The following is a 15,522-nucleotide window of genomic DNA, read 5'->3' on the forward strand; positions in this document are numbered from 1 at the left end:
AGCAGTCCTTCACAGCACAGCAGAAGCTGAAGATTATCAGCTTCGCCAAACAGGTGGGCAACAGAGCTGCTGGGTGAAGATACGACAGGAACGGGTTGTTCATCTGTGAATGGAGGCTGCTTTTACAAAAATTAGAGCGTTTTTGTATGCAGTTGTTTCTGCGGGTTATACGCACTGAAATAGTTTTTTTTCTTCCCCGAGTGTTGTACTGTAATTGCGGGTTTAGGTTCTACGTGGAGGCGGGGTAAATGTGGAAATGTAGTATTTGTGTACGCGGCTTTTTTTTTCCCAGAAATTTCGCAGGGTGTGGGCCTTACACGAAGTAGGCTTGCGACTACTCACTGAAGCCTCGAACGGCACTCAGACTCACTCAGACTGCTACGTAGAACACCGGAACTAGTAGTGGCCGACTATATAATCATTTTCGTTCATTCGTCCTTGTTGCCTCTGCTGCCCTCATCATTTCTCCAGATCACCTCATTGGCACTCTCTCAAAGCCAGCCATCCTTTGGGCCACTCATTACTGCTTAAGATTCGTGCCGTACAATACTGCTCAAGATTTGCGTCACCTTGAAGCAGTTGAGAACAGTGTAGAATGAAACCAAATGCCACATATTCAAAATCCATGCACACACTTCTTGCGGCAACTGCCCTCTTGATGCACCTGAAAGCATGATGCAGCTAAACTTACCAAACACTGCACCTCACGACACCGGCTTTCTATGGCAACTGAGATACCACTGCACGGTGCGTCAGTGTGATTTCGGGGGCCACGCACATGGGTATACACATGATACTTGGTGAAACGTTTCTTTTCTAAATTCTTGCACTACGAAGTAAGGGTGCAAGCCCTACAGGAGTAAATACAGTAGTTGCACATTATTTAACTGCCTAAGAAATAACTTAGCGTCACATAAATTCGACCTTGTGTGTTATATCTGTTTACGTTTCTTCTCTGTGCCTTTCTGTTAAATTGATGGGGTTCAGTATCTCCGAGCAACACTGGGTCTTAGTGGTTAGCTTAGATTAGTTTTGACTACTTGTGGTTCTTTAACCTGTACCTAAATCCAAGTACAGTTGATCCTGAAAATGTCAAACTTGGATATATGGAATTATTGTCCATATTCAAAAGTTGTAACATCCCATGCCAACAAAAGTATAGCAGTGTACAACGCGTGTATCGCTCTCCCGTTCACCCAACATCCAATACATCAAATGCTGTGCTGCATCCCTGCAAGTTTGCTTCTCCTAATGAGGACACGATCACTTCTCATGCCGTCGGAAATATTTAGTGCCAACGATTTCTAAACAGCACAAGTTCTGGCAGATGCTGTCAAACAAAACATTCACTCTGAAGGTTAGTTCATAACATGGAGGAAAGGTGAGCAGGGTGATTTTCTCGGTTTTGCTCACTGAGCATGCACATGGCTTGTGCAAACTGTGGCTGTTCGTTATCGGCTAGAGCAGATCGCCACTTTGCTTGAAGAATGTGAAAAAGTCTCCCACTCTGATACATGTTGAACAAGAAAGTGTGGATGGTACTCGATCTTTTCACTGTCTTGCTTCGAGCAGGGAATGCCAAACTGGAGGTGTCTGGGCCTCTGGGTATGTCTTCTTGAAGACGAGAGCTTTCCATGAACAACATTTTAGGGTTCCCATGAGTGGCCAAAATGAATCTGACCCAAACCCCCACTTGAACGGATTTGTGCAGTACTGTTTCGGTTTAACAAAACCACTGCACACGACATCCGCACTTTGTGGGAACCATAGCTGCAGGGGCACGCAAGACTCATTGCTGTGCGATTGGCGGGTCAATGCTGAACCAATTTTATTCGTGCTCGGAGGGTTACATTTGAGCGAGAATGGACTCGGATGTTCTGCCAGCTGAAAGCCACTTTCGAATCTAACCTAATCTGTGGTGTCAGCAATCATTGGCACAGTGGCCGGAGGGGAAGAGCTGAGAATGTAGGGATGGCGAGGCATTGGAGCGTTGACCGAGCGGTACGCAAGAAGAACCAATTTTATTCGTGCTCGGAGGGTTACATTTCAGCTAGAATGGACTCGGCTGTTCTGCAAGCTGGAAGTCGCTTTCGAATCTAAGAGTATCTGTGTGGGGTCAGAAATCATTGGCACAGTGGCCAGAGAGGAAGAGCTGGGAATGAAGGGATGGCGAGGCATTGGAGCGCCGATCAAGCGGTGCGCAAGAAGAAACACGTGGGCGAGAAGCGAGGAGGACTGGCTCCAGTAGGGAGTTGCTTTTGAAACCGAAACTTGGCACAACAGTCTGCCAGGTTGACTTGTTGCCGAGGTATGGCAATCAGCTGTTTAAACGGCGTATTGTAATGGACATGCAGCCAGGCATGTTCACATGCCATTCGTAATCCAAGTGCGCTGATGGCGGCATGGCACATATCTATACAGGCTGGTTTGCATCCAGGCTGTGTCCATTTCTACCTTATCTTGAATAAAAACGCTGAACAAGCACTTCAACATGCGTGTCGTGCATGGCATTTTGGATTAACGTTTGTGATCAATCGGCACATCAAAGACTAATTCGTGGTGCGAGCGACTTGTGGCATTTATGTGCCAAAGATGGGTTATTTTTTGTGTGTTAGACACTGCCTTGGATAAGCAAATTGGTAAATTCCTGTTTCTTACGGTTTCAGGGAAACTGTCTGAGACATGCAGATGCTTCAGATAAGTTTTAGATAGGCATATTTTGTATTTCGAATTATTGATATATCAAACTGTTTCAGGGTCCCCTTCGAATTCAATATATGGTAGACTTTAGTAAAATTCGACTCCGGTTAATTCAATCCCGAACAAAGGTCCTGGCCGGCGCCCTTACATATCTGTGGGTCCAAACTTTTGTTATCTATATTCTAAAATTGTCTTCGCTTCATAATTTGAACTTGACCAGTCAGCACGCATGCTCCTGACCTCCTATGGTGACTCAAATAGTGACACCCATTGTAATGCTGCGGCGGTAGCCGGGTATTTAATCCACGTTATAATCAGTAGAACACAATAGTCACTCAGCCACCTGTAGCAACTCGTTATCTTTCTGTGCAGAACAAGGACAGCACATATCAGTTAAATGAATGAAAGAAATTAAAAAGAAATTTTAGTTTTTGTCCATGTTGGCAAGTACTCAAAGGACAGAACCTGACCTGGTGCGTGACTTCTATGGATGTTAGCACATTGGAACAGTTTCTTGTGAAGGCTTTATTCAAGTTGTCCCAGCACCAGTCATGTCCCCAACATCATTGGCATAGTTGTTTTCCTTTCTTTTTCATCGAAGGTGACATGGTTAGGTCAGGGTGAAAGAAACAGATAGAAACTAGTTGCATTATTTTGGTGTGGCTATGCAGTAGAGAGACCCAGATGAATGCATTGTCTCTTTCAAGTCATCGTCCTATCTCCTATTCGTGGCCACCCTTTGTGCCTTCCCCTTACAGTAGAGGACGTGGTGTGGTCGCTTGCTGCTCAGCACATGCGCTTTGTTGAAAGTGCTCAGATTCATTTTCCCGGCAGCCATCATTGTGCACTTGTGTTCCCTTGCCATTGAATGGCAGTTAATCGTTTTTGCAGAATTTGGATAGTGCTCTCTAGGACTGCAGGCAGCTTCTGTGCCATTGCCGAATTTTCTCATTGCTTGTGGGACTGTCGGTCACCCCATACCCTTTGTAGCCAAGGCACCCTTTGGACACTCCGAGTCTCTGCTGGTGTGGTAGCATTTTGTTGGGGATGGTCCCCCATCACCTACACTTGCACACAGACACAAATTTGGCCGAAAGATTGCTGCCACACGTGCGAATTTACACACTGTCCTTTAGTGTCAAACAACATAAAATGCACAACTTCCCATCCAGCTGCATTGCATAGTTCAGAAGCATGCAATGAATTCTTCAGGAATAACTCGAGCTCGGTGCGGTATGGCTGTCAGTGGCACCTTTGGTTTCCCACGCACACAAGGGGTGTAAAAACCAGGTTGTATGCTATTTAACACATTATCGACCCCTTTAGTGACTTTTGTCGCCAGTGACCAGCTGTGACATTGTGTCAGCATGGGCATTCACTCCCCCTTCTTATGTTATGTTATAGGTTTTTATGTTTTAGTTTTGGCAGGGTTAGAGCTCATCTGGTTAGCTACATGCTACCGTGGTCAAAGCAAGAAACTTAAGCAGGTTATGGTCATTCACCACTGTGATAAAGGTGCCAAGAAGCCATGCATCAAACTATATTTTCTGCGCCTGCTTTGCCATTGCAGTGCACCGAATCTTTTGCTGTACTGGGGTTTTAATTAATGATGCGCTGATACGTTCTAGCAGAATTTTTTTCAGCCCAAATGCATACCCTCCAAACAAAGTGATAAATGCTGTGTAAGCCTTGTTCACTTCGTCTGAGGCATTAGCTGAGGAACCTTTAGTACTATGTCCAGTAGAGCTCTGTGCCAAGTCTTGGATAACAGACAGGTTAGATCGCTTCACAGGTGCATTGGAAGTGTGCCTGGTTCTGTTGTCTCGTTCTGCTTCCAACGGTCACTGCATATGCAAATGCTATGGCCTCTGCTATGCTAACATGGGGATGTGCAGGCGCGCTCTCCTCCGTGTATACCAGACGCCACTTCACCAGTTCCGCCACTTGTCCTTCCAGTTCTCTCCTCAGGACCTATAGAAACCTTGTAATTGTAGGCATGCCGCATTTGCACTTGCTGCTTCTGTTCAATCTCCTGAGCTTCTGGAATTCATCTGCCCACGCTCTCACTGAACCCTCCTGATTTACTTGAGATCACCTCTCTTAGCTGTTTCTTTTTGAATGCTCTGGATAAACTAGCTAACATTTTTGCAGGTGTGCTTATGTCCTTGTGATACAGTAATTCATTCCGTATATTGACTGTTGATGTGTGCTCGCCCTGGTCGGTTCCCAAGCTTCTTGTAGCGACAAGTCTGCTAACTGGGCATTGTGGACAGCCAGCTGCGTATTCCGCATCTGCTCACTCTCCGCTTCGGAGCTCGGGGAACTGCTGTGCCTCCCTCTTCCTGGCACACATTTTCACCATCATGGATCTCTTTGACTATGGGATAATTAACTGTTGCATTTTCTGAAGGAACGGTTTGTACCACAGCCTTTTCTTTTAGAAGCAGCTCGTAATCTTACAGAGTGACAAGTGCATCTATACACTCTAATAACTTGCCTTGCACACAGCAAAGTGAACAGTGTGCCATTGAAGGATACGAAAGGAGGCACTTCCTGTGTGGCTTCCCGTGAGGCACATTCTAGTTGAGAGCTGACTTATCAAAAGTTCTTATAAGCTTTATATGTCAGTCTGCTCCTCCATATTTAAGCACCAGAGCGTCCTTAATGGCTGCAATTAGAGTCGCTGACTTGATTACTTAATGTGTTGAAGATTCTCAAGGTCACCGCTTGCAAACCATGCAATACAGTGATTTTATTGCATTTTGTCTAATACAGAATAATTATGTTTCACCTCCACAGGCATTGTTCACATTAGCCACAATCGCTCTCTTCTCATGCAGTTCCTCGCTACCAGGGCTTGTTTGTTTGCCTGATTTCTTATTGCAGCAATTTTGTCAAATGATGAGTTGATTGGTACTGGAAACACCTCTTTTTTCATACTGGCAATAAATAGTCGGCCCCAGAACATAGTGCGGCGCCTGTTCTCTCCTTTTTCTCGGAACCTGGCTTTCTGCTTTATGGCCATCTACTGCTTTCACAATTGTTCGCTTGCATCTCATGCTGTTGTCAGAACTTTCGACTGGCAAGGCGATTTCTGTTGGCTCTAAAAATTATCCTGTTTCTCTCATTCTTTGATTTAGTTAGTTACCATGGGCTGTTTTGTCTCTGACAAGTGCTGACCCTTCAACTTTTCAAGTAATAATCCAGAAAAATTGTAAATTGTTCCTCAAACTAATCCAAGGATTCACTTTACCCTTTCTTTGTCCTCCCAAATAATCTTTGGTATTCTACTGCAACTAACCTCAAACCATTCAAGATGTTCTTTTTGAGCAGCCTGTAGTCCTTCCTTTCTTGTGCCATCAGTATCGAGAGCAGCTCACATGATATTTTATTCATGGTAATGGCAGCCTAGCCCACCACTCTGCAAGAGTGTCGTACAAATTGGGAGTCATCTCCATGGCCTCAAGACATCCAGGCACTAAGGCTTTTTGACTCTCAATTGGTTCCAGCACTCCCTTTAGCAAGCTAGTAATCCCTTGCCACCTATTCTCTTCTGAGCTGCCATCTTCCAGTGTTCTGCTGCCTCTCCAGCATCAACTGCCAATTTTCAGTTTCTGCCTCCGTAGTAGTCTATAATTTAAGCTGAAGCAAAATTATTTCAGCTGCTCCACTGTTTTGCACGACGTTATGTCGGTGCCTTTGAGTCCTGTCAATGCTGCAAAAGGCCAGCTCTGCTTCCTGCTCGACCCCTCCAGCCAATTTACAAACTATTCTATCGTGCTAGCCTTGACCTGCTCGGCTGTTTTCTCTTGAGTGTAAATACAGCATGACCTCCTTGATACTATGATCCTGTTTCGTACAATTTCTCAGTGCAAACGCTTACGATGGAAAACAAAAAAAAAAATGACCGAATACAGTTACGCTTATTTTATACCGGTTTATATGTTCTCGGAAAACGCACTCTTTAAGCACCAACGTTCAGTACATCAGCAAACTGCAACTGTATCTTATGTTTTCCGGTCACTAGATAGATGGCTTTTTCTAGAAAGCTAGACAGTATGGCTTCCAGAGGTGACGCTGCATGAACGACTTTGCCACAATGTCCTCTGACCACACTTCCAACTAGATACGGTGTTGCTGTTGGGATGGACAGTACTTGTTGTGGCTCTTGTTGATGCTGGGACATACGTAGCAGCGATGCACTTAGAGCTTTAAAGGAACAGTAAAGAGAAACACTGACTCAGTTTAGACAAATAAAATGTTCTTTGAAACAATATTTTTTCTTAATTTCATCGTAAGAGGTTAATTACTAGAAGAGAAGACGAAGGCCAAACTTCCATTACTTGAATTTTGTACAGAAACCTGAGCGCCAGTGCGTCAGTGTGATGTCATAGATCACAAGGTATTTTTTCGTATTTGGGTTGTAGTGGTGCAGCAAAAACTCTCAAAACTTGCTAGGCTGAGTTTTTGTCTCCCTTAGAGTACAAATTATTCCGTCTTCACTGAGAAAAAGTGAACTGGCCCCAAGTAGATGCCCTCAAAATTTATCACGGCACAGTGAGCTGCTGCGGGAACTTCAAAGTGGTGTCGCCACCCGTCTTTCGTTTTCTTATTGTTTCCAGCTTAGCAAACCTCTTCTCATGGTAAGAGTGCTTTGCTGGTATTGGTAGAAGGGCAATTTAATGATACAGCTCAACTTGCATTTCCCTTTAGTGTCCGTTTAAGAATTGGAGCACTTCTTGTCCTTCAGCGTACTGCTGGCCTCTCCACAACTCTATTACCATATAAACTAGAATATAGGTGAGCCCCTTACGTTTAAGTAAAAAAAAAAAACTGAATGAAAAAAAAGGAAACAACAACAAAAAATCATCGAAACGTCACAACTCATTGCCCACCAAACAAGAAACAAAAAACAAATCACAAATGAGTTCGGTTGGAAGAGTGCACACAAGAAGACACAGCGACAATAAAACAAAATGCCAGCAATATCATTTCAATCTGAATATGGCTTTGGCTATGTGTTTGCCAACGTGCATGCCATAGGTTGTCAGACGAAAAGTCACATTCCGCCAAAGACCGCTATATGAGACGAGGGTTGACATAACCTGCTTCTTTCAAGAAAATATGTTGACTTACATTGAAGTTTATATGACATTTCTTGTGCTCGAACAGTGCTCCCATGAAATCCTTCTTAACCTGGTCTTCTTCCGATTCCACATCTATTTATATGCTTCAGCTCGACCTACCTTGTCACCCTTACATTCCTGTTGTGCCTCAATCGCCCGTGCTTTCCATTACACTTGACTGTCACCTCAGGCTGCTATATATGTGTAATAACCGATGTTGACGCAGCAGCAGCTCTTGTAAGACAACTTTTAATTCATGAAAAACATGGGTTTATGTAGGCACGATTCGCATACGGGTGATGATCTGAAAAAAAAGAACATGCGCAGTGCAATGGCTATCCAGCCAGTTCATGTAGATATCACATCCCTTGCCCTATAGTAGTCAGTGGCATAATGGAGCACAGGTCGATGTTCATGGGTAGACATGTGAAGCTTCTGGCACAGACGATACTGACACCATAGTTTGTGTCACTACAAGCTTGAAGTGGAGGCTGGTGTAACTGACTCGAGGTAGAGTCTCCCATGCTCTCCGCATGTGTTGCGATGTACTCCCTCGTCTGAAGTCTCCATTTTCTCCTTGACGTGGCCTAAGTGCCTTAGCACCTATGCGCCTCGCCACTTCTGACCATTAGGTTAGTACTAACACTTGGGTTCATCAACTTCGTGCTGTAGTCAAGGTGGAAAGAACCTCCTGCCCAGCTTGAATTCTGCTCGCACTCTCCCGTCCTCCAAATGTGGCATGAAGTGCTGCTTGATTAAAAAAAAAAAAAAACAAGAGACTACACACCACTGTGCCTTGGCTCTGCTGTTGGAGCACACACTTCAGCTCGCAAACCATGTGCTTGTACCTTCCATTGCTTGCAGGATGGTATGGCATGTACTGTGCACACTGTGTACATGTACTGGAAGCTGTTTAGTTTTGAGAAGGGTTGCATTTCTTTCCTTGAAGATGCTGTGCCATTATCAGAAACAACCAACTCTTGCAGTCTGTATGAAGCAAACATTCTGCGCAATTTTTTAGTCATTGCTGACAAGTGAAGTGATGACAATCAGCACAGTTCAATAATGTATCCACGACAACAAAAAAAGAAAAGGCCATTAACAGGCCCTGCAAAATCTGTATGAATTCTGCTTCATGGACATTTGGGTGTCTAGAAAAATGCAGCCTTCTTGGGTTCGCTTTGCTTATTCTCTTGGCAGAGTTTGTAATTATGCACAAGTTCTTCAATCTGGTCATCTATCTTTGGCCACCACACATACGACTTTGCAGAGCTTTCATGGCCGTCGCACCGGGGTGATTTGCATGCAGAATAACATGAACCTTTTTGCAGTTGTAAGATTACTCGGTTACCCCACAAGAGGCTGTGACAGTGAAGAGACAACTTTTCGCACCTCACTTAGAGGAATATTCTGGATGCAAACCTTGTTCTGACCAGCCGGCTATGGCCCATTTTTTTACTTGGGACAGTGGCTGATGCGGCGTCCTCTGCACTCACTGGATGGTACGCCACTGCTTCTAGCAGAACGACATTGCCTGGAGGCTTAATGTGCCGCTGGTCTCCGAGTATTGGTAGCCAACGTAGACAATCAGCCTTACCGTGATATAGCGTTTTTCTGTACTCCCAGTTTGTAGTCGTAAGCCAATAACATCAAGACAGTGCAACATGCCCGGTGAAAGTACAGCCGGTATCTGCTCTTCTTAATAGGCCTAGGAGTGGCTTATGATCAGTAAAGATGCAGGATATTTTACCCCCAGAGGTACTGGTGAAATTGATGAATGCCATAAACAATTGCTAGAGCCTCGTGGTTAATCTGGGCATAATTGCATTCTGTTTTTGTGAGTGTTCTTGATGCGTAAGCTACAGGTTGTTCGCATGCTTCTGCATTGCAATAAGCTGATATATCTTCCAAACCCATGTTCGATGTGTCACAATACAGAATGATACATCAGAATTGAGTGCACTGAAAGTGACTCTGATGTCAGCAGTATCTTTAGCCCTTTCAAGGCTCGCTGCTGCTTTTCGCCCCACTTCCATGTACGCAGGACAACACTTCGGCAACTTCAGTACAACTCCTTAGAAAGCGATTGTAGGAATTCAGCTTACATAAGCAAGCTTGCAGTTCCTTGTTCTTTGGTGCAGGTGCTTGGTGAGGCTCTCTTTAAAGAACTAGCACTTGGCGCCTTGTGCACGCGGCTCCACTTTTGATGGCTGAGAACCTCAGTGAGGACGCCATGGTGCTCCTCTGCCTTTTCGCTGGTGACCAGGATGTCGTAGAGGTATGCAGCTACCTGGGGTAAACTGGCAAGCACTGTATCTATTTCTCTTTGAAGGATTCTGGGTGCCACCAAAATACAGAATGGTAAATGTCGCTCTTCGTACAGGCCCTTTACTACATTTATCGTGAGCAAATATGGACAAAGCGTCATCAACCACAAGGGGCTGGTAGGCTTGCGTTGAGTCAGTTTTATACGCCTTTTCACCAACTTTGTGAATGTTCCCTTGCTAGTAGGTAAGGGGTAAAAGTTGTTCCATACTACCTGTTTGACTGTGCTTCAATAGCACATCCTCAGTTAACCATTCTTTTTTTGCACAATGACCATAGAAGAAGTTGCCCATTCCATGTACTGCGTCGGTTTCAGAACACCTTGACGTTCCAGTTTGTCCAACTCAGTGATGACGTCATGCTTGAGTGCGAAAGGAATGCTGTGGCATTTTAAAAACTTTACCTGGGAATCCTGTTTCATCTCGATGTGCACTGGTGGTAGAGCGGCGCCTGGAAATTAATCGCCAGAAACTTCCGGACGTTTTACGGAAATTTTTCCGGATTTTTCAAGCTTCTTCAAGCTTGAACCTTTATGGACGAGTTGCCTACAGGCAACATACTATAAAAAAAATGTTTTTCTTACTGAGTTTCTGAATCAGGTAGGACGTCTTCGGCCAACACTGAATGACAGGTAGCAAGCATCATTTGTTGGTTTAGAGCAGGAATACAAGATGAGCAAGAAGTTCAGCACGTGACTTGCTTTCTTTTGAAAGCATGTTCAGAGGAGACAGACAAGATCTGATAGACAATGTACCACTGCAACAAGATACCACAGACTAAGATACCACTGCAAGATCTCCAGTTGCAGTGATATCACACACATGACGTAAAGCAAATGAAACGTACACCTATGTTTCACATATTACAAGAGCTGTTTGTACAAATTCCCAACGAAGCCATAGGTGGCTTGGGGTGAAGCCCACTTCCAGTTTTCTGCCTGGTGTTTCCTCCCAATTGCTGGGGAGGGGGAAGTTTCCGCAGATATATATATATATATATATATATATTTTTTTTTTTCGTTGGTTATGCTTATTCTTGTATAGATTGGCATATTTAGACAAAAAATTAACATTTCTTTTTTCCAGTATTTATGTCTCATCCTGTAAGGAGTAATGCCCTTTGCTACCTTCAGATTGCTGAATACATTTTTGCTGATACTAATCGATCTACTTGCTCCTGAATCCACATCCATGACCACTACTTCACTGCCACTGCTTATGGTAATCATAAACTTGTGGCAACTGCTGGTCACTTGGCTATTGCTTAGCAAATTATCATACTTGGTTGGCACTGAACTTGAGACATTTTCCAGCTGATGGTTCACTTGCCCTCCATTTTTTTCTAGCATGCTTTGGCTCAGTGCCCATTCCTGGAACAGTTGAAGCATACTGCGCCTTTAAATTTTCACTGTTACACAACGTGCTTGACCAAGCACCGAAAACAACACCGTTCCTAACGCTCACCTGATGCCTTTTTATCTGATGCCTTCTTTCATGCTGCTTCATATGTTGCATGTCCACTTTGGCTGTTATCTCTGGGCCTTCCTGATGCTGACTGCCCATAACTCTTTGATGCTTTGCAGCAGATTCAGCTGTGACTGCTAGACCAGAGGCTGTCTGAAAAGTTAGGTTCTTCTCTCCCAAAAAGCGTTGCTGTACTGTGCTTCGTAGATTCCAAAAACAAACCGGTCCCTTAGCATTATGTCAAGAGGAAGCTGCTTGCCGCTGAATCCGTAGTTCAAGGCCAGTTTACGTCAGGCTGTAACCTAGTCTGCCACCGATTCACTGTTGTGCTGATCTCGTTTTGAGAAGGCATACCTTGAATACAGCTCAGGATGGCTTCGGGTTGATGTAGTTCTTAACAACTTCGACGATGTGTTGGTAGTCAGCGTTCAGTGGCCGAAGAGGCTTGATAAGGGTAGCTGCCAGGGAGTAGTTCTCCCCCCGACAGCAGCTCTGTCCTCTTGTCGGGGTCTTTTTTGGGGTTTTTAGGTGTGCAGCATAACTCTATTTGCTCACCGTAAGCTTCCCATGAAAAGTGGCCCTTTAGGATAAAACTTGCCAATATGAACAATGAACGCAATCTTGCCACTAACATCGGGCCTGCACGGGCTCAACTGTGCCTCCTACGCCACTGTAATAACCGATGTGACCGCTGTAACAGCACTTGCAAGACAACTTCTATTTCATGAAATACATGTGGGTTTACGAAGGCACGGTGGTTTGCTTATTGGCACACATGCGATGAGTTTTTACACCATCAATGTTTCCACAGGTCACCATGATGGGGACAGCACTTTGCTTTATGAGACATTCATCTACATCTTGACTTGTCTTGGCACTGCTGGTATTTCCCTTTTTAACTGATGCATTTCCTGTACTTCGGAAGAAACAGAAAAAATCCAGAGAGTAAAAGTGAACAGGACAGGGAGGACGCTGGCTGTAGAGTCGTAAACTACAAAAAACACAAAGGCCTCCTGATCAAGAAAAGCATGCTACCCCATTCATTGCGTGCACTACAAGGGTTGTTCATAGCATCTCCCTATCATGTGACAAATGCTACAGTGGCCAGACTGGGCAACGAGGGTACTGAGGATACATTGTGCGCAGGTACAGGCATGAGCAAGATCCGGCCACTTAGCAGACCACTGTGAGCATGAATACACATTTTTGTTTCACAGCACACATGTTGTGGGAACATGCAAAGATAAAAAATGCAGATCGAATAGTCCGATAAAGGTATTGGCACTGCCTCGATCTCATGGACAATGGAAGAGTGCGACTATCTGTGTCAAAACTTGTGTGATACTACACATCCGTGACAAGTGGTTTGATGCATTCGCCATTATTCTAAGTCTTTTGTCTACTATCGTGTGACATGTAAGTGTATTTTCTGGAAGTAAAATAAGTTGAACCAGCGTCCTCCCTTTCTTGTTCTCTTTTACTGTGGATTTTTCTGTTTCTTCCAAAGTGCTGGAAATGCATCTTTAATCAAAAATCCAACCAGCCCAGTTTTCTGTCATAATTTCACTTTTTCCTTATTGTTTGGCTGCCACCCTGATTTGCCCCTTGAGACCCTACCTAATTTGGCTACCCGTGCTGCTACAAAATACGCCTGTGGCACTGATGCTGGGGCGGGCATGACATGATAGCAGCCACATCATCTGTTCATTCATCTCTCTGCTATCTAGTTTTTTAGATGCTTTGCCATTGGCCTTTCTCGGAAGCTTCCGTCCCCCTACACCTGGCCTTCCAAGGCTCTATGGCAATTCACCAAGGTCACCTGTGAGATTGCCTCATTAGATGATAGCTCATTATCTGCCAGATAAACTTTTTAAAGCGCAAATAAGAGACAAGGCACAAAAGGAATGTCAGACACATCCTTTTGTGTCTTGTCTCTTGTTTGCGCATTGAAAAGTTTATCAAGTATGCACCAACTAGGCCCACAGAAAGTTCTTCTAAAACATTATCTGCCATGCCCTCCTCTGAACTCTATGCATCTCTTCTGTCTGAAATCCTTCTCCTACAACAACCCTACCCCTCTTTAATTGCTGAGATGATGCTCCAACTGCCAGGGGTTATGCTATATTACAGGCCATTCTCGCACGCTGAAGAAGGCACTCAGCGGAGCAGTAAAGATCCTAGCATGATCAACAAGGTTCTTATGTTGTTGCCAACCGGCCAACATGGCTGATGTCTCCCCCTCTGTATGTCCAGTAAATACATATGTATGTTAGCTTGAAATAGTTTTAGAGTTCAGGAGGTGTAAGCCATAAATACAGTCACTGGCATTTTTTTGCCCGGTTCTCACCTGTGTAGGGTGCCCCCTTAGTGTTTTCACAAAAACCTGTGTGTCCACTGGTTGAAAAAGTTCCACAAAGCTTCTTCCTGCGGTGTTTTCCACACTGCCTCTGCAGTACTAGGCACTGCAATAGTAGGCTTTTGGTGGCGCAAAGAAATAAATAGGCCTTTTAACGTAAATTTGTAGGTACCTTTACCTGACCCATGCCTTCTTGGCTTAAGTTTGCATCTCTTGTAGTTTATTCATTTAACAATCTTCTCGTGTCTTTTGATCTGTTTCAGCTCTATCGGCTGGAGCGCAAGTGCTTAGAACTCGAGGCAACGTCCAAGAAGTTCTGCCTCGAGACACTCAAGACGCTGGAGAAGTGGTGTGAGCTTGTCTAGTCACTGACTACTGTGCCACTCATTTATTCTTCCATGAACTTTCCAGTTATGTGATGTGTGAGTGTGATGGACTGCACAAGCGTGGTGCAAAGTTCAATGCCTTCATCGCTCTCTCCGTTGGCAAGGAACTTACTTTTGCTGCATGCAGTGCCCCTGAGTGATTGCACAGATGAAGCACATACTCAGGATCTTTTATTGTTACAAATCTTTATAACAATAAATTGTGTTCACGTTTTCATTGCCATTTCTGTCTTAAATATGTTCCAGAAGCTACGCATAGGCCACATTCAGGACCAGTTATGGCGAATTCCATTGGGAGAACAGGAGCAGGGCGCCACGCAGTACGGAGTCGGGTGACAGCGCAGTGAGAGCAGGGACACTCAACCCGCCACTGGAATACGGCATGCGTTCAGGGAGCAGGTAGGAGGGGGACGTGTGAGGAGAAATGTACGATGTGACTAAAGCAATCGACGTCCCACTATTCTCTGCAGGAGAGCGGCAAAACACGCGTGATCGTCTTGTAATCTGTTGGGTGTAACGCTGTCACCGCTTGCGGCCACGTACTACGTACTTTTGTGCAGTGCCGACGCATCCCACAATGTTTCGGCCTGCGAAGATCATCTGAAACTGCAACTTGAATCTGAAGTTGAGTTACAGCAGCTTTCGCTGCTGTCACCGTCGAGCATCTCAAGCACTTCAGCAAGGCGAAGACGCTTTACTGCCGCTGTCCCCCGCACATCCAAAGAGATGCAAGGTGGACTAGAAATGCTAGGATCTGTCGCTAAATCGCTGCGAAGCTCGCTCGTATCAGACGTCAAAAACAGCACTGCCAAAACACCAACTACGCTTGGCTGCCGCCATTGCCGCCGCACATGCCGGCTGAAGCAAAATAAAAATAAATGAGGAGGATATGACGGTTTAAGTCACGTGACTTCCTCTGTACTCCGCTTTTCAGGCGAGAGCAGTCCGGACTGCTCCCGGCTGCTCTCGGTGCAGCGAAACTGCTCTTGTTCTATCACTGGATGACGGCTCTCCCACTCCTGTTCGACCACTGAAACACGTCGCCTCTGGAATGAGCACTTTCAGCGTGCTTTTGAGTGCTCCTGTTCTCCCAATGGAATTCGCCATTAGGCTCGCAAGCTCTTGCAATTTGTTGCCAGTCATTTTCTCACAGTATGTGTTAAGAC

General features: G+C 44.9%; 1 protein-coding gene across 1 annotated transcript in view; it reads left to right on the plus strand.

The window, feature by feature from the left end:
* The window catches only part of LOC119461529 (uncharacterized), a 28,186-nt gene extending 13,607 nt beyond the window's left edge, over window positions 1-14,579 (plus strand). Inside the window, exon 3 of the mRNA XM_037722875.2 lies at window positions 14,234-14,579. Coding sequence (XP_037578803.1) covers window positions 14,234-14,335 — 102 coding nt within the window. The 3' untranslated portion in view covers window positions 14,336-14,579. The remainder of the gene's footprint in view (window positions 1-14,233) is intronic.
* Window positions 14,580-15,522: the final 943 nt, after the last annotated feature.

Source organism: Dermacentor silvarum, chromosome 8 (genome assembly GCF_013339745.2).
Source record: "Dermacentor silvarum isolate Dsil-2018 chromosome 8, BIME_Dsil_1.4, whole genome shotgun sequence".
NCBI classification, from domain to species: domain Eukaryota; kingdom Metazoa; phylum Arthropoda; class Arachnida; order Ixodida; family Ixodidae; genus Dermacentor; species Dermacentor silvarum.